Raw genomic sequence first — 24,804 nt, forward strand, 5'->3', positions numbered from 1 at the left:
AGTTTTCACTTCCTACAGTTTTCAAGAGTTGCAAATTGTTGTTGCAAACCACTTGTGACTAGAATTTAGGAAACGTTAATAGGTGAAACTTTCTTGTTTCCCTTTAAGTTTGTGATTCAGAATACACTTTGATGTGTTGGGGCAATATTTTCAGTCTTCTGTTTGTTTGTTTGGGTATGGTGGGGTTTGGTTTTTTTTGTCATCTAAAGATCTACAGCAAATTGGCACTCTTATATTATTTCTAATCCTTGGATTTTAAGCCTAGCTCCACCAGTTGAACCAGAAATATCCCTCCTTAGTCAAGAGGAGAAATCTAAGCTAAATGGATTAAAAAAAATAAAGAAATTCTTGGCAATTCTTGAAAGGAACAAATCTATTACAGTGTCTCGAGAAAGGCCACAGCAGGGGGGAGATGGAAAGCTGCAGAAAGACACAGGCATTCTTTTAATGGCCTCTTTTTGACTCTGGCCCCAGTAATGCATCATCCAGTCTGCTGATCCTCTCTCCTCCATCCATCTCCCCAGGATATCACCAGCAATCTTCACAATTTGGACATGCTCAAGCACTATTTTTAGATTTGGACATAACAGGCAGATACCAAGTGAACAGCAGTCAGTGAATTAAGCTTTTCCCTGCATGGTTTAAAAATTAAAAACCTACACCTCTTGTCAAAAAAACCCAAACCAAAACTATCTTCTCAAGTTATTACAGTGGTGCTCATTGGACCCTACTTATGTCCCCAGATACAAGTCAAAAAATCATCTTAGTAGTGCATATGTGAAAATACCAAAACAAAAATACTTCTGATGTGCATCTCCCAGTTATGCATCAACAGGAAAAAATTCACAGAGAATAGAAAGAGTTCTTTCAGCATAACCTCAGCGTTCAGACAAATATCTCAAGAGCTGCCATCCAGTTTTTGTGTTTAAAATTAAATTTTGAACTGAAATACAGCAAAAAATTTAATTCAACCTATTCACATATTCTCTTTTAATGCTTCTGGTGATTTCAGAATCATAAACACTTTTTATATAGTTTTAATACTTTTAGATAACAATTTTTCATCTTGGAAGCTAAATTAATTATTAATAAAATTAATTAAGCTCTGAAATAATATGCCCTGGCAAAGCAGGCACCACAAATATGAGAGGAATATGGGGCGGATAAGGGGAGAGACACTGTATGTGTGTGTTTTGTTACATACTTACTATATCTACTGATCTGTTGTGCAAGAGAAGCAATATAAACCTCACAAAAAGCCACAAAGTAAACACATGAAAAAAGACACAACAAGATGCAGACGAATTTACACACAATCATGACCACGTTCAGTTCCATATAGTACACAGGAATCAGGTAGAATAATTCCACTAAGCTCTTACTTGCATAGAAGTGATTGGTTGTACAGACATGGCAACATATTTGTCTGCTGCCTGTGAATGCACATATTCCACACTCATGAGCAGTAGGGTTTGGGAGGGTTTTTATTTGTTTGTTGGGGCAGTCAGTTGTTTATAAGAGATTTTCTATTTTTCTCAACCTTTAAGCAATTTTCATTGACTTACAAGTCCATTCTGGCTTCAGAATAGAATACAACATTTATCTTTAGACCATGGTTGATACTAAGACAGTAACTCAAAACATAGAATACTGATATTTAAACAGTATTAGTAACAACCAGTGCAAACTTCGAGTTTTGCATTTTAATGCTTAATTGGAAAGAGAAGCTACACACATGTAAATACTTATAATAGGTATTCAGTGTGCAAAAAAAAGAATTAAAAGAGCTTGACATTTGACAGAGTTGTAGTGGACACTACATATCCTGGAATCTGCAATCCCATAAAATTCTCCCTCCACTAGTACAGTTCTATCCCAAAGGCAGTCTTCATGTTGGGGTGCCTTACATAGTTGTGAGGTGTTGTACAACAATTAGATGTTACATTTATGCAGCTGCTGCCACAGACTCCCTGATAGAATAAATGATTTAAAAATATATATTCAAAATGGACAGAGTTCCACCCAACACAAACAAGCTGGGGTCTGGAAAAATTCACAAGAAACCAGACAGTCAGCAGTTTCCTTTGCCCATGTGCTAGTGGAATAAATATTTTTGCAAGAAGCAAGGGATTTGTATTTGTTACAGAGTTCTGCTCTCTCTGAGCACCTATACCCACCTGCTGGTAAGGATCCCTTTTGTTGAGAAGCATGTTGTAACTGGAGAATATGGAAACAGTCATTTAAGCAGTTCATGGTTGCCATGGAAGTTGCTTTGAGCATCAGTAGGTCCTGATCCAAGGATGTAAGGTGACCGGAGGCAGGAAGGCATTCTATGCTCCTGATCAGGTCTCTCTGCTGGCCCTCAGCCTGAGACATCATCTGTCAAACAAAACAGTCACTTATCAGCTGGTAGAAGTGTTGTGTGATACCTGTTCAGCTGTGCACACAGAGGATCCCAAATGGTTTCAGGACAATAATAAAACTACAAAGTAACAGATATATGTAAAATTAAATGCATTTTTTCCTTGACGATAAGAACTATTACTACCACAGAGTCATTAAATGCATGATGAATCTATTCACAAAAATATATGGCACTTTATTAACAAGCAAAAGAATATCAAAGTGACTTTTCAAAAAAAGGCAAAGAGGAATTTCAACAAGACACTTGTAGTAAGTATCAAACACTTTCCTGCCTAGTTGATAGGGATGGGGATGAAGGGGGAATTGCAGGATTACAAATACAAGAAAAATATACAACCTAAAATTCTAAGGCATCACCCACACGCACTCTGTGTGAGAAGTAATCAAGCTCTGTGCTCTGCACAGCCTGGAATAGGATCTACTGTGAGTCTCTGAGTATCAAAATTTTTTCACTCCCTACAATCAGAGGTGCAGTACTTCAACTTGTATTCCTCATTTTGGCTCAAACCATAAAGGATCTTCATTCATTGTCTGCACTGACACCACACTGATTATCACTATCTCAGCATTTGCAGGAAGGGAAGAAGAGCCAGCAGGATTTTCACCCTAATTCTGTGTTCGAATTGCAGCTGTCTGTCTGTCTGTCCTGCTGTCCTTGTTCCCCTTGCTCTCCCCCAAGCTCCTTTCCTCCTTCACACACAGCTCCACACCCCTAAATCACAAGGAACTGCAACAGCACATCTGCCCACATGAGATACAGGGGCAAAGCACATCAGCCATCAAGCAGCACTTTCCTCTTGATACTCACAGAAACAAAATATTACCTCACTTTGAATCACAGGGATGAAAGCAAACTCCCACACATGCTAGTCCCCTTTCTGGGGAGGAACAACAAACAGCATCCATGTAACTGCTCAGCACTACTCTGCAACCATTGTGTGTTCTGGTGGTGAAGGTAAATGTAAGGACAGACTGATTTAGCAGAGCAGCAGCAGAATTTCTTTTAAAAACCTTTAAAGATACATGCATTTAACTGCTCTGGTACTAGGTAGCTTTTTCACTCCAATTATTTAATTCCTACTCCTAGCAGTATCTGACTGACCTTTTTTTCAGTATTACTACCTCCAATCCCTTCCAGGAACTGTTTTTATGCAATACTTAAGGAACATGTATTTATCCAAATTCATAGTATGTGATCTTTGGAACCTTTAAGGGCTTGGCTCCATGGCATCTGAAGGTGTGAATTTACAGAGCACTGGCTCTTTATAAGTGGTGTTAACTGTGCAGAGTCAGCCTTAGCACATACCAAGAGCAACAGGGCAGAAAGCTACTAAAACATTTAGTTACAGATAGTCTTGCCTATGCAAACACACCAGCTGCTATCACAACATGTGTCTCATTTTTCTCCAGTCACAAACGTGATAAAAGCCTTTGTGTGCAGTTTTTCTCCAACTTTGAAAAAGTGTGTTGGCTTAAAAAGAAATCCTCACAAAACCCCCACAGATAATTAGTTGACAAATCACCACAATCCTTCTGGTGACCTTTACTGCTAGTAATTCACCATGTGGTAGGACCCAAGCACTTCATTCCAGGATCAGGCCAGACAATAGGACAAGCCATGCTATGCTTAGCTATGAAGTTCAAATAGGCACATCTTCCCTTTCAAAGAACACTCTTTGAACAGTCCTAAGGTTTTTCCTAATTATAGACTCAGCTTTGGGAAAAAAAAATAGTGCCAGGAGAAGAAAAGCATAGTATCTAAAAATCCAAAATCTTGGAAAAATACACAGGCTATTGTTCTCACTTTGCAAACACACAGACACCTGCATTTAGTGCAAGTTAGCAAAAAGATCTTAAAGCTCCTGCTTTGCACAGTAACCACGTCAGCATTATGACACACATTCAGCCAAGAACAAGGGGCAGCTAAAGGGAAAGGGACTGACAAGGAGACCCAGGTATAGTGCAGTGCATGGGAAAATCAAAGAAGGTCACAATGTAGCAGATTCTTTGAAAGAATTTGCTCTTTCCACAGCTTTTCAAAATGATTTTCTAAGTGTTCAAGCTGTACCATGCTCCAGGGTAACAGGTCAGTACCTGCCCTTCAGTACTTTAATTATATCTAAAAAAACCTAGGCATTGTATCTAAGAAGCATTCTAGCTTAAAAAAGGCAAGCAAACTAACATTCAGCAGAATCAGTACTACTGAGGATTCTTCCTCTGTACAGGTCAAAAGTTTTAAGTTGATAAATAATCATGCTGTGCCACCAAACTCAGTAGTAATCAAAAGAGCATGAAGAGCTTCCTGTGCTCTTTGTAATGCCAGGAAGTCATTCCACTTTATCCCAATTACAGGATGCAAGTCACTGCTTCAGTGCTCCAGCTCACACATACTCCCCTCTCCTCCCTGAAATTTTGAATGTCATAATAGTGTTTGAAAATTCAAAAAGTGAAAAAGCCATTTCTTAAACATTTTTTATTTCCCTGAGTACCTGGCAGCACTTCACACATCTCTGCATTAGCACTACAGGAGACTTTACTGCTCTAAGAGGATAAAACAGGATGGCAGCAATTACCCTTTTGCAAGACATCTGCAAGAACAGTCTGCTGTGGAGAGAGATTCACAGACTCTAACGTTTAAAGAGGCAATCACCTTGTGTAAACTACTGAATAATTACACCTTAGTACCTGATATAAATCAGGGCACAATGACAGCATGTCATACCAGTGAAAGTATCTGCAACACCCATTTACTGGAGAACTTACCACAGTGCTCAGCCACGTGTTTTAAGGTTAATGAGGCTCACAACACACAGCACTCTTCTATTCCAATTTGTCTAAGTTCAATTTCTAGCTATTCACACTTCCTGTATCTTTATTTGCTAAATTTAAAAGTCCCCCATTAGAACCCATTTTTTTGCTAAGAAATGTATCACACCACATTAATTAGAGTTAACATTAAAGTACTTATTAACATCAATACTACCACAAAGTAACACAGGTTTGCAGTGCATTATCTTTAGAGGCAAGACCCTGGAAATATCCACAAGTTAAAATCAATCACTAGTCAAGATGGAAAGGTGATCATTTCTGTATTTTTCTCCCAAAATACTACACCTGAACATATAGTGAAGAAAAGCAGGTGTCTGAATTGCTCTCTGTTCAGTCACATCCATCCCTAGGCAATTTGTCTAAATGAACCAGCACACCAAAAAATGGTATTAGCATTCTGAAATAAAACCATGACCAACTTCTCATTAACCATAAGAGATACAAGCACAGCTTAATCAGTTCTTCTATAGCTTGACATGGGAAGAAAAATGTATGACAGGATCATAGTATGTGCTGTTGTATCTCTTAAAGATATTCCCTTGTCACCTGTAGTGCTAAAACTTGCAAGGATGAGAACATGGTTTTACCTTCAGCATCAGGATACCACTGCAGAGTACAAGAATCACAGCATATACACCATTTATTTCTACCATTATCCAGGGCAAGTTATTTATCCTCACACAGCTGTGCAAGAATAGCTTAGGACATGCTACTGACAACACATCCAACTAAGAACAGCAGGTTTCCCCACAACCTTACAAATAACACCACAGCTCTCTCAAGAAACTGGAAGGGAATTTCAAGCATACAAACCTCTCTAACATCTACAAGGTGATCTGGCTGCATAATGGGAACTCTCTTTCCTGTTGGCAATCTGTGATGTCCGACACTGAAGAAGGAAACTGCATTTTGACTGGGTCTTCTCTGCACACCAGGAGAGTTGGCACTTCCTTGGGATGCAAGAGAGAAGCTGCGAGATTTCAGAGGAGGGTTGTTCTAGTGAATAAATAAGCATATTGAGAAACATTTACAATTAATCCTAATAACCAGCAAATGTTCTAATGTGAAAGATACAGTAGAACAGTTTAATTTTTAATTTTTTATAGAGCAAGGAAAGATAGCAAAGACCTAATAATGCATTAGTAGCAACTGCTAAATATTTTCCACTGTCTGTTTCTAGCTGCTCTCTTTCATAGCCTAATTAAGAACAATCTGTGAAATGAGATTGATCAGTAAGTATCACTTCTCTGACTTGAAGATCAGTCCTTGATTTGCAACAGTACCAGAAACTGACTCCTAACAGATCCTGTAGGGATAGAGCTGACATTTAAAAGAATGGAATTTCATTTAGAGCTATTAATTTAACTTCTCTTACAACAAAACCAGCTACAAGATGCTGATTGTAACTTAAAAGCAAGATTTTATTCAGGTATCAGAACAGGTATTATGGCAATCAGGAGGTTCTATGAAATATCCTATATGTATACCCACCACATGGTTACCAAATGGAAACAACAGTACTCAGATACAGCGTTGAGGACTTTTTTCTCAAACATGGAATTCATCCTAAATTTATCTGTGGGCTGCTTAGTGGTTTTTACAAAAAACATGGTTAAAAAAAAAAAAAGAAAAAAAGAGTAACGTTCCCAAAATGGAAGGGCTTCAATAACACTGAAGTTGTATTTCCAACTACTTCTACCATCAGCCTGATTTTTGCCCATGAGAGCATCAGTCATACCTTTCCAATAGCTTCTGTGTGATGCTGTGTGCATATCTGTAGCCTGCTGACCCAGTGCTGCCGCTCTTTAGCATCAGTAGCTAATAAAAGCAAACCAAAAGCATTCTGTTAAGTGAAGACATTTCAAAGTATGGGCAAAATTCTGCTTAATCCTTAAAAATCACAAGACTAACAGTGATAACTAATTTATTTTTAACCTAAAATTCATTTGCCTGTAGTAACTATAATGTTAAGTCAAGTTCAACATACATAGTATATACTTTCCTCTTTCTTTATGCTATTTTTAGTGTTACAAAATTAATTTAAAAACATCAACAAACCATAACTGCCCTCACAAATATTGTAATCTAACAACATGAAACATTTTCCTGGAATAAGACTAACGTACTCCAAATTAGAAAATTACAGCAGGTCTTCAAGGGAAGAAATACTCAAAGTTATTAGCCCAGATTTCTGCAGCCTACAAAATCAGAGAATGGGCTTTTATAACCACCATAAGGTGGCTAACGAACTGAATGTTAGGAATAATTAAATCCTCTGTGAGCATCACCACAGTACTGCTACCTACAATGATTTAGAAAACTTTGAATCAGTACAATTTAAGGACACCATACATGAAGATTAAACCCCATTCTACACACGCAAAATCTTCTGAAGGTCATCAAACCCAAACATTATGGAACTATCCATAAATCCAGGCCATTTCTAGCTGAACAGTGGGATACAAGTTTTGCACGTAATTTTCACGGCAGCACTTTGCCAACCAGGTTCTCTCACTGTGGCCTTGCAGCCAAGCAGCCCCAGGTGAGAGCCAGGACTGTCCTCTAGTGGAAGGATCTCCTGGAAGAACCCAGGTCCTACCTCTTAGTTTATACTGCTCCCCACTGGCAGCGTTGACTGTGAAGGTGTGAGAGTCTTCATCACTGGGTGAGATGACAGCTCCAGCCAGCTGCAGGGTTCCTCTGGGCTTCAGATGTCTGGACTGCTCATTCACAAAGTACTCCAGCAGGCCAGCATCATTGTTTAACACAAAATACCTGCAAGGATAACAAAGCAAATACACTAAATCAAACCAATTCCTTTTTTTTTGTTTTTTTGGTTTTTTTTGTGCAGGTGGTGGTACTGGGAGAGGTCAGTATTTTCATTACAAGTTCTCACACATGGAATTGGGACTAAAAGACTTTTTTTCTCAGAGCACAGGGATTACACAACAGACCAACATGCCCATAGAAGAACATTATCACACGATTTGGGGAATCAGAAATGATATCCTGAATCATTAAGGCTTAATAAATTCTTAAACTACATACATTAGACAGCCCCAGATACAAAAGTGTTGAGATGCAAAACCATGAAACTGAAGTAATTCCAGATTGGTTTTTTTTAATGGAACTTGACATTATGTTTCAACTTTCACTTGAGTTTAATGCTGAGTATATTGACATGAATCATTCCATACCAGAGGCAGCACAGGTGGCACAGTGTGGTACACTTAAGATTTGTCTCTCCAACATTAATTTCATTGCATTGTGCTGCGCTAGGAACAGCATTAAACAAGAAAACTGACTAGAGAATTTCACCTGACACAGAAAATCAAGTTATTCCAGGGAAGACAACATCCTGGGGAAAGGAAAAGCCTGCTTGAGTTTGAATTTACAGTAATGAAGTCTTAATTTTTTTAAGTGATAGCATTACTTGGCACAAAGGTGAAGACTCAGCAAAAAACAAATAACAAAAAAAAAAAATTAATGGAAAAGGAGAAAAAACCTAATGCTTTTTACACATATGAACACAGTTATAAGTCACTAAATGAGTTAACTGCTTTACATTGCCTATGCCTTTTTTATATTCATGCCTTAATACAAATATTATTCATTTACATATTATTAGCCTTATCTATATTGAGAAAAGCATTAGATTCTTGCATAAAGCTTGTCTACTAGAAAAAGAGAAATCTAAGCATTACTGAAAAATCTGAAAGAGTTCATTTGGATGCTGCAGAGAGGAACATTACTAAAAAGCACCATAAAAGACTTACCGATATTGCCAGCCAGTGACAAGATTGGTGTATTTCATTAAGTAGCCACAAATATTTTCCATATGGTCACTATCAAAAGAGAGAGAAAAGCAATCAGACAATAGCAAACACATTTTAGATCCTCCCAGCTTCTGACCATCTTTATTCTCAGGAGATGAATTTTATGTTCATTTTTAGAATGGCACTATCAATTTAATAAAGCTGCTCTTAAAGGATTTTCCAGCATTTTCCAGCCTTGTTCCTAAAATAGTTCTTACGAATATTTAACCAGACATACTGATTCCAAATAATTTCAAACCATAATTAGCGGTACCAATTCAACAGGCACTTCTAGATACATTTTTACAAGTTTCAGGTAATTAAAAACTTTGTATCCATGCTGCTTCTGGTTCCTGCTCTCTCTTTAAAAAACCTTTGTACTTTGGGACTCCTGAACAAAATTAACTTTCACTAACTTAATAATAGACCCCTGGATTGCAGCCATCAACCTAAACAGTCTGCAGCTATTCTCCATCAGTGTGGTGTTATTAATCCCTCGTGTCCAGCACCCTTTCCCTCACACAGCCATGCTCCTGAACAGATGTTCTACAGAACACAACATGCAGCCAAGTGGAGGTCACATCAACATATTCTGAAACCTAAACCAGAAGCCAAAACATCTCCTCCTGTGGCCTGACAGGAAAATCCAGTAGTTTCTCCTTCGAAGATTTGACTTGAAACATCCACCAAAAATGAGAATGCATCCAAGGCACTTGGCATGGAGATTTAATATCACTATAGGCAAAATACATTACCATTTCTGCAAATCAGTTGTCCTAAATAAGGCTTACAAGTACCATGGCTATGAACTACTCACTTTAAGACCACAGTTTAAAGACCCACTTTATGCTGTGTGTTCTCATAAATCTGGAAATGTCATCTCAATGCCCTCACCTCACAATAGGGCATAATCCTACACTGAAGAACACATTCTTGATAGACAATTCAGGTCCAGCATGAGAAAAAGTTCCTATTATTACAAAGAAGAATTGAAACAATGACCCAATATCAGACACTATTTGCTGCTTCAAAAGAAATTTGTCCCTAATCTTGTTTAAATTTTATATTAAAATTTCTGTAGGTTGCAGTATGTTGAAGACTAAATGAAATTATTCAGAGTCCACTGGAGCAACAGCAAGCTGTCTTGGTTGTTAAATGGACAAAGTAGCCCCATGTCAGCAAAAGGGGGAAAGTGGGGAAAAAAAGGACTATGAGATCCAAGGGATCACCTCCATTAGTGGGTTTTGGTTGCAAATATAGTTGGGCTACATACTGGGATAAATTCTAAATAACAACTGAAGCTGCTGTCTACACTTCACTCATAGACAGTTTGATAAATACAATATGTTACACTGTTTCATCTCAAAGGAATCCATTTAGGGTGACACTAATGAACAGCCACAGAGTAAATCATTGCCATTCAGCGATACAACACAAACCAAGAAATACAAGAAAGTACATTTTTTGAGGAAAAAAACCAAGCTGCTGATTTTTAATGTTACTTTTAAAAGCAGAAATATGTGTCCTGGCTATTACAGCAGCAATCAGTATTGCAGTAATATCCTGCAATGGAGACCAGCCAGCAGGACTGTCTAGGAATTTAATTTCTAATAGCTCATTAAGTGGTACTACAGATAAAAATAAAACCAAGGAGAGCAGAGGGTGTCGTATATTTTAAACGTACAGAGAAGCTAAAGGAGACATAATCAAACTCATCCTCTGCAGACGCCTCTCATTTGTTATTATTGGCATACAAGGGAAGTACAGTTTAGACTTGCTCACTGTCTTAATTTAGCTGAAAATTATGAGATTGCATAGTCATAAAAATGCATGAGCTTGGGTTTTAATCATCTGAAAATTGTCCCTAGTCACAGCTAATTGTTTTTCAGCTCTACTGAATGCAAGCTACACCCTTGCTTTTCAGTGAGACACTGACACAGCCTTGCACATTCAGGCTACAGCCAATGCACCCCCATTAACTAATGTACCTAAATCACAGGTACCTTTAACAGAACCCAAGAAAAATCAGAAAGGTAAGTTCAGACTGCAGTGAATGCAGCAGGATGATGTGTATGACCTATGGGAAGTACATTCATCTGACAAGGGTAAATTAAATAGCCTTGGATTAAAATCATTTGACCTCTGGGTGGTTTTTTTGGGGGGTGTGACAGATAAATGGCTGATTTTGTCATGCAGCAAAAGGCACTGTAGAAGACAGTGCAGTTCTTCTGGTGATGTAGTTCCACATCCAACAACCATCACATTTTGCCATCATCTGCACATTCCCTTCCATTTGGATTTTCAATTTGCCTAGACCAAAACATCTCCCAGTGCCTCCTCTTCAATAATTTATATCTCTAACTTCATCAGTCCCGGAGGGTTCAGCTAAAAGGCTCTGAAAACAGTGCCCCATGGAAGTCTGAGAAAGTGACTGAGAACTAATATTTCAACATTTGAACTAAGGTGCTTTTTTAAAATAAGTGAAAAATTATATACACTACAGAAATCTAAACCCACCCTGCAAATTGCAGGTCACAAAAAAGTAAACTCTATAACTGTACATAAACCCATGACGGAACTACAGTTAACCTCCTAATCTTCTTCTGCATGTATGAATACAGAAATATATTCTCAGTATTATTTATGAACAAGGGCAGGGATTGTAACTAAAGCATTTCTTCAAGAATTTTAAGATTAGTGCCTCTACAGCAAGAGTTAAACCAAGATATTTGTTGATGCTAAAGCAGAGATGTATGGCAATTAACATTAAAAAAAAAAAAAAAAAAAAAAAACAAAAAAAAAAAACAAACAAACAAAAAACCCCACACCTAACCCGAAGAAAACGCAGTAACATTTCACTAGTATGGAACTGACAGTCAAGCTCTACAATGCAATAGAGAAAGCTTGTAAAATGGTAGACTTTGAACACAAGAGGCTGAGGTTCAAGCACTGGCTCTGCTCACAGATAACTACAGTTCATAAAATATGAGTAAGCCCTTACTGTTGTTTCATTGGAAACAGTGCTGGCAAAACCTGTCTCAAAGTCACCAGTGTACTTCAAAAGCCTCCAAAATTTCTGACATAGGGGTTTTTGACATTTAGAAAACAGATTTCAGAAGTGAACTTGACACAAAACACTGAGCAACTTAACACTGACAGTGAGGGCTGGCTCCCTTGGGATCTTTCCTGATTTTCAGAATCCCTTTGCATTCCCACTGCTGCCTACGTGCACGTACATGTACCTATGGGTACGTGTGTCTTTCCATAGCCAAGATGCTGCTGTTGCTATTTAAAATGCTCACCACAGTCTCAGATTGTCAGAGGAATGGCAACAGCTCAGCAACAATGAGTCAACAATCCCTAAAGGCCCTATTTCTGTCGAAATTCACATGTCCTGTCAAAGAAAGGAAATGTTGCAACAGACAGATCACAGTCTTAAGGACATAAAAAAAAAAAGATTTTAATTCTTGCTGGACTACTTTGAGTGAGAGTATTATATAAATCACAATCCAGAAAAAAATTACGCAGAACACAGGGTATAACATCTGAACTCAAGCCCAGCAACATCACCTCCCAAGACCTGGGGTTTTTTTCCCAAAGGCTGAACACCATCGAACTTGACTGTCCATTTATCACAATATTTTAGTTCATAAATACTGTGAGATGGACTGAAACTGTCCATATAAGCAAATTACAGACATGAATAATTACATATCAGTTCATATTCTTCCCACGAAATTATCCCTCCCTTACATCAAAGACGTTTATCACAAGCCAGATTTCTACATATTTACATGCTACTAAAAAAAAAAATAACAGGAATAGAAGATTCACAAAGGAACACTGTTAGCTTATTTATCCTTCTCTAGTTTTACTTGTCCTTTCCTAAGCTGCAGCAGCTGTCAGTGCCTTGCAGGGTGGTCTCCTGTACCAGGGAAAAAGAAGACAGTGACAATCAGACCAAATTCCCCTGTATCCTGTTTACATGCAGCACCCGAGCTTTGGACTCAGATCCTGAGGAACAGCAGTCCCATAATGACGTCTTTCAGGAGCTTCTGCCAAGACACCCAGGCTCACACCTGACAAATGCTGGGCCAACATTTTCTCTGAGAAGCAGCAGCACTGCAAAAAGCTTTGCCAACCTTTTTTCATAGCCCTCGCGTGTAGGTTTCCGTGAAAGCCCCACAGAAAAAAAACCTAGCAGTGGCACAAAAATTACACCCATCGGGAAAGCAATTACAGAAGAGTTCCAAGACTGCCTTTCAGATGATTTTAACTTTGCTGGGACCCAGACAGCCCCATGTGGAATGCTTTGAGCAGCCAAGTCTCTGAAGACCCACCAGCTGTCTGAAGGGCAAACGCAGCGGCCAAAGGCTTCCCCACTGACTTGCGTAAGGCCTGACTTCAAGCAGCAGCTGAGTATGTGTGGATTTGCTGCCAGCAGGAAGGATGACCACGAGTCTGGAGCCCGTGAAGGTGTCAGGGAAGGCTCCAGAGCTGCCATGACCACTGTTATGACAACGCCTTTGGATCCTGACCAAGGGAAGATGCTCCTTTCTACTGAGCTCACAGCAAGATGTAAACCCCTGGTGAAAGAGAGTGTCTTCATATTAAAAGCTAGCAAAGCATTAAAAAAAGGGAAATAAGGAAATGCAGATTGTAACAATGCAAACTAGTGAGTGATTTCAACTATACAGTTTGGAAAAAGCAGTGACCATTTTCACTGAACTTGTTCATCTCTATTTGTCCACAGTTTCGCTGTTGGCAATGGCTTGCTTTTTCCTCACTGAGCACTGCAAAGTGCTTATCTACAGTGCACTGATTCCTCTTTTCCTTACACGGAGGGGTAGGCAGTGGAGAAGAGAAAGGAGAAAATAAATCCAAACAGCTATGTCAGCATTGAACACTTCGGGCATATCTTCTGCAACTGCAAGAAACCACCACCAAGTTAAGCACACACCAATTCCACAGCTCGGTGGTGCAGGAGTAGGTTTCCCAGTAAACCAAACAAGGTAAGGCAGAAGCATCAATCAATTACCTCTGCTTTTCCAAACAGCTTTTGGAAGAAAGGAAAAAAAACTATCCTTGCTGTGCAACTCACCAGCAGTGCTCTACAGTCAGCTGTGAAGTGGCAGCAAAGCTCCTGCTCTTCAGTTCATGTGTTTGACTACTCAATTATAAATTTAGAAACCAAAAACAAGTGCAAGGAAAAGAGTTCCAACACCATGACAAGAACATCAACAGTAGATCCTGAGGCTACTTCAGAACACCACTTGGCTCCAAGTATGACAATAACACACATCCCCTCATTAGATAAAAGACTTCTCATGCAGTCCCGTAAATTCTTGGGAGCACCGACAAGCATTGGAAGAGCAGCATGGGGTTACCACAAAGAAGAGGTGTGGGAGAGCCAAAATGAGCCATCGGCTGTCCATGATTCCAGCATAAAGCAGCCCAGCCTCCCTACCCCTGGGGTGAGGGGCTCTCCCACAGCCCACCCTCCCCAACCTTTGCTCTCAACACAACAGTTGTGTTGGCACCTCAAATTCTGTCAATACTAGTTCTCAATGGGAATGATAAATCAAGATAATAGCATTTTTTTAAAAACCATCTTAGCTAAATTCATATTTCATTCTCCTCTTTAGAGTACTAATGGCACAGGTCAATTACATACAAATGAAACTACTGTAACACTTTTGTAGTGTAGCAAGTAGAAGAAGAGAGACAACATTTTATTAATAAGTAGCAAAACATTGTTCTCACAAAACTACTATAAGACTGATTATTTAACTACTTTATAATTTACAGAGCTCTCTAGCTCTCACAATACATCTGCCTAGAAAAAACTGCAGTGACATTCGGCTCAGCAATTTGTCTCACACACAGGTAAACACCTCAAGTCAGCAAGAACTCCACTCACGGACAATTTATTTGTGGATTTGCGTCAGCGGAACAGAACTGAAGCTGCACACAAGAATCAGTCGCCAACCCAGCAGATTTTGCTGCAATGATATCAGTGGAAAACAAACTATAGATTTAGCCATCATTTTAGAGCTGGAGCATACAAAAAGCAAGCATCCCAAAAGGTCTGAACTCTTCCCTTAATGCCTCTGGAGAGATTGACTGCAGCTTAGCTACCCATTTATGTTACCAGTTTACATCAGCACACCATAATGCAGTTTCACACATTACTGTTAACAAAACTCAAAACTCTCTCAAAATCTAGTTTCAGAAAGCTCAAGCAGTTAAATTAAAGTTGCTCTGCCCAATGAACAGTACTGATATAACATATACAAGGCAAACACTGATGGATGAGCATCTTTGCAGTTTTGGACAATCTGCTGCCTGTGATACCTGGGAAAGCTGTGGATCCTGGTGTGCACTATCCACAGAGATTGGTGGAGAAAACCTCTGCATTGTTCAGTTATTCTTTGGCACAGCCCAACATGGTTCAGCTTACTACACATTCCATCCCAAGGCATTCTGCTCTCCTTCTATTCTAATAACTCTTATTCTACCAGAAATATGAAGATATGCCCTTGCAGTTTTGAGATTCAAGTATTTGCGATTATGTATTTTTAAAAGATTATATTAACAATTACACACTGCCATTCTGGACTCTGCAGTAATAAAACACTGAAATGGAAATACATTGATCAGCTACCTCAGATAAGCCTCTTGCTTTGTCATTATTTTTGAAATATTATTTGCAAAATTTCAGGTTAAATACTGAGGATAATTATCACCTTTCAAGTAAGTAAGAACACACTTAAATAGGCTATTGTCAATTGATGTTATCTAAATATTCATAATTACAAGCAAAAGCCTGTGTGGACCACCAGACTCAAGAAGCAATGGCTAGTAGTTTAAAGTCTAGCTGGCAAACAATTAAAAATGGTGCAATTCAGCAGCCTTGAACGGCATCTTCTAACTTTGAAGCTTTGAGCAGAAGACTGAGCAGGAGGATTAGAGATTTCCCAGAGGCCCATCTCAACTCAAATTCTTCTATAAATCTTGAACACAGAGAAATGAAGCAAAAACACCCTTACATTAAAATTGAGGCATAAGACACCAGGAAGATTTAAACTCCAAATAAGAAAGCACACACATAAACCACCTATGTCTATGACCATCTATAAAGAGAGCAAGGCTGTTTTCTTGTTTGGTGCTTTATGGGAGCAGTGATTCCCAAACAAGGAATTATTCAAAAGTGCTCCTTTTCATCATGTAATGAGTATGAGGTATTATTCATTTGCACTCACATTCTAATAACGAGCTCCCTCGTGGTTTTTGTGTGCTTGCTATGGACATTTATGAAGGAGTTGTGTACTGAATGGTATGAGGACAAAAACGTTATCATTCCATTTGGATACAGGGCACTGAGGCACAATGAATTTTCTGCCTCTCTAATTTTGAGACAGATGCAGTCCAATTTTTATTTTATTTTATTCATACATTCAAATCATGGCTTCTGCTTATTTCAGCTGCAACTGTGACCCTCCAAAAGTTTTGCAAAATCAGAGCCAACTGTTCCAAAAACAGTCCTCCAAGAAAAAGAGGAACACAGCTAGTGATCACCAGGGAAAACCAGTTTGAATAATATATGACTATTACCACAAAGGAAGTCAGAGCAAGGGTCAGAAACCAGCTCCTTTATACAGCATCCTGCAGTTCTGCCCAGCAGATCTCTTGCTTTCTGATACATCTCCATGCAGTGAAAGTAACAGGCTTTCTCAGTGAGTAACAGGCTCTTTGGGAAAGTAATTTGACATTATCTAAACAGTAACCAATATTTTAAAGATTTCCAGCCTCCTTGAAAACTCTGGCATTCACAACTGAAAGCAAAAGAGAAAAAATGCTTATCCACAGCAGAAAGCTCCAAAGCAGGCTGTCAAATACAAGATTGGCAGCTTAACACACACAAAGGAACAGCATTTCCCCTACCCAACTTCAGCCTGCCCTCCCCTCCCATTTCAACTTTAACACACAGCAGAGAAAATCTGAAAAGGTACAAGCTCTGAAAGCACCCTAAGAAGAAATTTGTCTGGCAGCATTGCCAGCAGGCAGCGATCCCCTATAAGAATTCATCAGTGCTGGCAGGGGATCAGAGGGCACGTCAAGGCAAGGTCTGTAAGTAAACAGGGGTCATTGCACTTGTGCCTTAATTTTAACAGTATGATGAGTACAGCATAGGAACCTTCCCAGGATAACATAGCAGCAGCTGCTGGTGCTTTCTGCTTCTGCATTAAGCAATGTGATTAGGTCAGGCACACGCAGTTTGTTTTTCATCTTCTCTCTAGGGAGAGAATGTGTGTGGCACAGCAGGATGTTAATGTTGTACTCCACTTAATTACCTCACTGCTACATAATTACATTAGAAAAGGTGAAGTTGAAAAATACTCTTTGCACTTAGTGAAGGATAGACATTTGTAACAGCCATTAACTCCTGCAGAAATCTATTCTAAGGACAGCACAAATTATTTGATATTCAGACACTACCCAAAAATTGGTGCTTCTTCATTCATCTTAATTTGAACTCTAAGTGAACATCCCACTATGAACATAAGTACACTGAATACCAAAACCAACATGTGACACCCTGTCTGTCCAACACAGAGAGGCTCTGAGAACCAAGAGAGGGACAGTGCTCTTGATAGTCACTCACTGAGGAGCCACTGGGCTGGAGAAGGAAATCCAGACCTTGTCACCTGGCTCAGGAATTGGGCTTACATTCCCTACTAGAACATCAGTCAACATGAAGCTCCTGTTCGAATTACCCAAACCAGTTCCTCCAACTGGGTCCACTTACTACCCCTCACACCCAGATTTACTTCATTTATGACACATCTGCTCCAACATCAATTTTCCAAGTTTAAATACATGTGTGAACATGAAGGGCTCACCTGCCTTTTGAGAAGTGCCTGGGGCTTTAGCAACTGTAAAATCAGTTTGGTAAAAGATGACCTTAATTTTAATAACATAGAATGCATCCTGAGATGGATGTAACTGGCTGATTATTTTAAACACGAGCTTCTTGTCTATTTTAATGAGCAAATTATGTGAAGTGCAGAATTTCTAAATTAGTGTTAGAAGCATGATATACTCTTCAAGCAAAGAGTCAAATTAGGATAAAGAAATTCAGGCACCAGGTTTTTTCAGCCAGTTCTCCCCAGCATATCAAACAAATGCGACAGTGTGACAGTGCTCCTAATCTGATTTTTAGTAATAAAAAGGAACACACAAAACTGCAGAAATAAATTCTGAATTTCACAGCAACCACTTGCAAAAATCATCTCTTCAGCATTCCAAATCACATCTCAAAAGACCAGCAACAAGTCAGAAAGTGAGCAGCATGGGCTTTCTGAAAGTCCCACAGTGCTGAGGTATCTCCACACATCACCAGAAACAGAAGCAAGGAAGGTCAGGACTCTGACACAGGCTTGGCATCAGAGCCACCAACCAACCCAAAAGATGCCAGTACATCATCTCCCTTGGGAGCTGCATCTCAGTGTGACAGTGCCAGCAGGTTCTTACAACAGTGGGATACTGAAGAAGTAAGGTGACCTGCAAGAGCAGGGGAAAATCAAAACAGGAGCAGCCCTTGCCAGAACTCTGTTTTGGGAGTCACACCACAAAATTACAGCCTCTCTCTCCCTCTGCAGCTGTGCACCACAAAGAAGGGAGTTACAGTTATTGATTCCAGCAAATATACACTAATTCCACCTAGAATCCCAAAGAATTTTGTTTCAAGCAATGCAAAAAGAAAATCCAGAACAGGGGAAATGGGTAATAAAAACTAAGCACTAGGGGTACCAGCGTTAGAGAGAACTGTCCTAGGATGACACTAACATGAAGGTTTGGGACATTTCTTCTACTTAGCAAGCAACAGGGAGAGTAGCTTAAATTCTGGCCTGCTCTCAGGAGCCAGTTGATTAGGTCAGCTCACCCCACCCTACAGCAGCCTAAGCAAAGATTTGATGCCCAGACAAGAACAGAGGACCACCAAGGGAGAGGTTTGCAAATGTTGTTGAACATGAGCCAGCATCTCCTGTACCTATTTCTACCAAGCTGGTTCCAGCTTTAAAGACCAAACAGATGAAATTTATAGTCCCAAGATCAATCAGTTACTGGAATGTGACCAGAAACGCGGAGAAACTAGGAACACTCAGCACATCTTGCAACTAAGACTGACACTGGGACACGCCCAACACAAGGCACTATATTGTATCAGTTTCAAGACACTTCCCTTTACTACTGCTAATTAGATCATTTTTGCAAGATAGCAAGACTGAAAACGAAATGCTTCCACAGCCTAGCTCAGTTTCACATGCTTTGCTTCTGTGTATTTGAAGTGCAAAGCATTGTTAGTCATCCTCAACAGCAACTGGGATCAAACTTAAAAATGAGCATTGCCTTTAAAACACATTTCCTACTGGATGATTTTATGGACAAGTGTTCATGATCATCTCAAAATTAAATTGAAATATTTATAAAAAGAATTAAAATATATTCCCTGTCCCAGTTGCCAGTTCTTCTGCTACACTGTCATATGCTGGCCTGCTCAAACAGAAGACTTGAATTGAGGTCAGTAACTGTTTACTCCCCTTTTTTAGTATTTATGAAGACACTTGCATAGTATCAACTGAAAAAATTCTAAAACCCACAAAAGACTGGCAACCATTTCACTTGTTTAAAACTTCTTATCCATTTGCATTCAATACCAAAAAATTTAGTGTTACCCTTTGGCAAAACTCTCTGTTTTTCCTCTCAGCCTCCTACTCCAGCCCAAAGCCACATGGAATAATTCTGCAAGAGAATCTGTCTTAACTTAATAAACTAATTAATGACAAGTAGAAGCCAGCCAGCATGAGGAACCCTCTTACTGGCCATTGTCACACCTAGCAAGAAAAAAAATGTTTAAAAAAGTACTATCAGTCTAGGAAGTTTACTCCTTGAAGCTACTTTTATCCAAATGGTTTTCTATACTGACAACTGTGAATAACCCTGCAGCACTCTGGTAAACTCCCCACAAACTAACAAAAGGTAACTCACTTCCTTAAACAAAGAACAAAAGACACAGTCTGCAGCATTTTACAATTATACATGGCTAAATCCATAGCGAACAGATGCTAAAACCATTTGGGAAATAAGGAACAAAGGCAGCTATCTACAAAAATACAAGCAGAAGTGAATAAGCAAATAGGTTTTGAAATATAACCTGTAAGCTTCAAAATCAGCAATCATTTGGGAAATTCATGAATATTTTACCTGTATTTCTAATGGCAGGAGAAGAAATGCTGGGAATACTTTCAATACAAGAATTGATCTATGTATTTGAGAGCAGAACCACTAAGAAAGATAGAAAAGGACAGCACATTAGCATATCTCCAACTGGGAAAGACAACCTTGTTTCTCTAGTCAACCACAGTGCTTTGAACACTTCATTTTGTAGATAAATAAGAAACAGTGATTGCCACTCACTTCTCTCAAAATTATCTGAAAGCCCCTCAAGCCAGGCTGACAGGACTTGTTACACTTCTCTGGCACATGTTCTGATCAGCTCTCCATTCAGCTCATAGACACAGATTCTGCTTTCAGGTTGTGAAATTTTTATGTTATATGAATGACTACAAATCACATGTCTCAGAAGTACCAGCCCAACCTGTCTCCTTTCTCTCACTGCTTTCAAAGCACTCTTGTTCATTTAACCCAGAGCAAGGCAAAAACCAAATGAAGATGGTCATAAGGTAGGACAGAATTGCTGACTGCGAGTAATTCTTTCTATGGGTGAGGCTGTACTTACTTCACATCTTAGCTACTGCTGAAAATAAAGAAAATACTATAATCCTAAACTATTTTATCAAGTAATCTGTTAATAATCTGAAGTTATTCAGAAGTCTTACCACCTCGTAATTTTTTCTCTAAATGAAGACAGGGTTAAAGAATTTAGGGTGCAGTGCAGCCTCTGAGGCTGCCTTTATCTACTTAAATGCAAGTTAACACTCAGGCTGTTCCTGACCCCAGTGAAGAAAATGAAGCCAATGGTTGCTTGCTCTCAGACACACTCTGACCTGATCAAATATTCACAAGAAAACAAGATAATTTCCTGTCAGATGGCTAGAAGAGCAGTTTCTCAAAAACTCTTAACTTCTATTAAGTTAATTAATTAATTAATTAATTAATCATCTTTCTACCTTCAGAAGAAAAAAATCCCTTACAAATTTCAGCAGAGGCACTGCTATACTGGCTGGCTAAACTCATGAACTCACAGGCTACAAGCAGTAAGTTTGGCAGGTGATTCAGCTGTATCTCCACATCATCTGAAGTGTCTGGCAGTCTCCAGCTGTCTCTTCTCCACTATGATAAATATCTGATCTAACTCTATCAGAGCTATTTAAAAATTTCCCTATTATTCCCCTACAGAAATATAAAATCAGAATTCCTCCTTGATTTTTTTATTTTCTAGATACTCAATTTATGCCAAGGATGTGTGACCTTGCACCTCCTTTGAGAGATTCAGTTCTCATTATTTCAGGTTCCAGCAGTCTTGGAGGTTTATTTTTTATCCATAGTCTTAATTCTCCACTTGGAGCATTTGAGTATCAAGGACCTGTTGTCCCACTGTCACTCTGCTATAGCTGTTTTGACCAGATGCTTCACCAAACAGAGAGCTAAACTTCTGCATCAGATGTGGTCTATTGAGAGAAAGTACTTCAGGATCCTACTCCTGCCAATCTGGGAGACCACACACTGCTCAAACTCTGTGCTATGAAAGTTAAACAACAAAGTTCCTAAAAAATCTGTTTCTAAAACCCATATGTTAGACACTGATTTATCATTGGGGAGTTTGTCCTTTGTTGAATACATTTTATCACAGAAGTAATTCCCAAAGTGAAAACTAAGTCACAGCATCTCGTTCAGGAGGGCTTGCAAGGGAGACAGGGGGGAAAGGTGATATTTTGAGGGTAATTAGATATAGAGACAAATGTAGGAGTAAATAATTGATTCCAAACAGAGCAGAGATTAACAGTGAGGTATCTCAAGTGTCCACAATAATAGAATCAGTACACTAAATTTCTCCAAATGATCTAGAATGGAAAAAAAAATTGCACTAAAGTTTCAGAGCAAATTAAACAAGATATTGGCAGCTACAAGGAAAAAGAAGGACAGCTCCCACTTAGAGCTCTCAAGCCACCAAAATGGCTAACACTCGGGGTCAGTTCAATTTTTGTCATACAAGCCATAGCAGTGAACGAAGAAACAAAATAATTGGATGGATAATTTTAAAAACTGGAATTTCACTGTACATTGAAATGTGACCACCATCACAAACACAATACAGCTAAAAAGGCATCCAGGCAAATCAGGCATCTCATCCCTTCCAGTGCCTCCAATTCCACATAAAAGTACAAAATATTTCCATTCTGATTGCATAAACTCCTGTGTTTCACAGTGAAACATGGATAGTAAGTGTGTGCTTGGTTACAATAGCAATTTGCATTAGAAAGTTCAGTTCTACTTGAACCCCGAGTTTAAAAAGCAACTGGAAACAGTGGTTAAAACAGCCAATAGCTACATCTGACAATTAGCTTTCCTGACTTAACAGCCTGAAATATTCACCCTGAAATCGCCACTTCTCTTTCCGGCACTAGTCACCAGAAAAGTGAAATACTCATGACCCAGATTCTCAGCGATGACCGCGCTGTTCGCTCCCTGTTAAAAGCACCGGGGCGCTCCGTGCCTGCACACCGCGGGCCCGGGTGCTCCTGTCCCGGGGTCACCCCTGTCCCTCGGTCCGTCCGCAGCTCCGGCTCTGCGGTCTCCACACGTAGGAAACAGCAAGCCGGTCCATCTGGGCTGGCAGATGACGGCTCTGGAAGAGTCTCCATTTGAAGGAGAAGTGTGCAAACTTCACAGAACAGCAGCATTTGAAACAGCAACATGGCAGAACTCCAGCCAAGGAGGAGAGACCCGGAGCAGGGATTCGGAAATCTCTCAAGTGATGCTGTAGAGCCCGCTACCAGCGTGTGAGTGGGAATGTGTTCAAACAGAAAGCACAGCAGAAAAAAAGCATATGGAAACCCTCAAGTCTCCCGAACACACAGGCAAATAATTCAAACTAATGCCGTGTGCTCGGTTTCTCCGGCTTTCTCTGTTCCCTTCTGCTGACTTGCTGAACCAGAGTAATCACTGTGATTTATGCTAAGCACAGGCGTTTTTAAAACAAGTTAGATAAGACTGAAACTCCGTGCACACTCAGTTTTGCTAGCAGCAACTAACAGAAAGCATCAATTAAAAACATTAATTACTGCCATTAAGTTCTTCAAAAAGATAGAAAACTCGGCACAAAGTTTGCCCTTTTTTTTGGAAAGGCTGGAAAGCGGTGAAGCGCCTCCAACAACTTTAAACAGGTCTCCAGGTTCTGCGAGGGGAAAAGAGGATCTGAAAGGCAGGAGCGAAGGCACATCATCCCCCGGCAGCTTTGTGCTGGTGGAGAACGGGAGCCGCCCGCCCGCCCGCGGGCACACAGGGATGGTGGGCACAGGGACGCAGGGAGCCGAGTCCCCCGCGCCGCACCCGGGCGGTGCCGGGGGGGTTCCAGCGCTGCTGCAGCCGGGGCAGCCACGCCGCCCACCCGCGCTGGGGCAGCTCCGGGCCCGCCGCCCCTCACCGCGCCCCACGCCCACCTGTACTGCCAGCCCTTGTTGGCGCCGCGGCCGCCGCCGCTCCTGCTGCTGCCGCCGCTCTGCCCCGCCGCCGCCGGCAGCGGCTCCGTCTTGCCCTCGCCCTCCGGCCCCTTCATGGCCGCCGCCGGGTCCGCGCCCTGCATGGCGCCGCGGCTCCCGTCCCTCAGCGGCGCCCCCGGCCCCGGCGCACGGAGCGAGCCCGCCCCATGCGGGCTGCGATGGCGGCGGCCGCCGGCACCCCCGCGCCGCGCTCGCTGGGCCGGGCTGGCCGCGCTGGGCTGGCCGGGCTCCCGCACGGCCGCGCCGGGATGGGCGATCCCGCCCTCCCGCTCCCTCACCCGGCCCAGCCCCGCCGCCCCTTCCGGGTCAGCGCCGCCGCCATCTTTAGTGCGGGCAGCGCTCGCAAACGTTCGGGATCGCCTGAAAGACGCGTGAGAAAGGGGAGATCCCCTCAAAGCCGGAATAGCCGATCACGCTGTCAGCGCTCCGGGAGGACTCGCGTTATCAGGTTACGGAACAGCAATAAAAGTGTGGCGGGTCAAGGGTCCAGGATTGCCGGTGATAGTATCTGACCGCAAAAACGTGCTCAAAGCAGTACGCGAATTCAAAGGAACATACTAACAAGCTCTAATCCCTAACAAAAGTTAGGTCGAGAAAATCTTTCAGCGCTCACTGTTCTTACCCTATAGGCGTCCCTCAGGGGGAGAAGGCAGATTCACCCACAGACTGATCCCAGAAGTTACAATGGAGTCTTCCCTAACTTCTCTCAACTTACATACTTCCATATTCTTATATTTATATTCCTACCTTATATAACTTTTACACTATTTCTTCACATTCAGGTGGAGCCTGAGTGACTTAAGTCATACATCTCAGTGATGGGTGCTCAAACCTTTGGGTGGGCATCACGATAGTACCAGCGATAACCTTTGGATGGAGATATGTTCCACTCCAAGGAGAGTGATTTTGCCACACATGCTGATTCAACAGTGGGATATCTTCCTTTATCCCCCCTGGTTTTCAGCTGCTGTGTGGATTATCAACTAGAA

General features: G+C 40.6%; 1 protein-coding gene across 1 annotated transcript in view; it reads right to left on the bottom strand.

Moving 5' to 3' along the window:
* Positions 1 to 24,077, bottom strand: part of OSBPL11 (oxysterol binding protein like 11) — a 38,687-nt gene extending 14,610 nt beyond the window's left edge. The window contains exons 1-6 of the mRNA XM_063400902.1: positions 23,756 to 24,077; positions 9,030 to 9,098; positions 7,853 to 8,028; positions 6,992 to 7,071; positions 6,067 to 6,249; positions 2,178 to 2,379 (exon numbers count right to left, since the gene is read on the bottom strand). Of these exons, the coding sequence (XP_063256972.1) occupies positions 2,178 to 2,379; positions 6,067 to 6,249; positions 6,992 to 7,071; positions 7,853 to 8,028; positions 9,030 to 9,098; positions 23,756 to 23,898 (853 nt within the window). The 5' untranslated portion in view covers positions 23,899 to 24,077. The remainder of the gene's footprint in view (positions 1 to 2,177; positions 2,380 to 6,066; positions 6,250 to 6,991; positions 7,072 to 7,852; positions 8,029 to 9,029; positions 9,099 to 23,755) is intronic.
* Positions 24,078 to 24,804: the final 727 nt, after the last annotated feature.

The sequence above is a fragment of the Prinia subflava genome, chromosome 6 (assembly GCF_021018805.1).
Source record: "Prinia subflava isolate CZ2003 ecotype Zambia chromosome 6, Cam_Psub_1.2, whole genome shotgun sequence".
Taxonomy (NCBI): domain Eukaryota; kingdom Metazoa; phylum Chordata; class Aves; order Passeriformes; family Cisticolidae; genus Prinia; species Prinia subflava.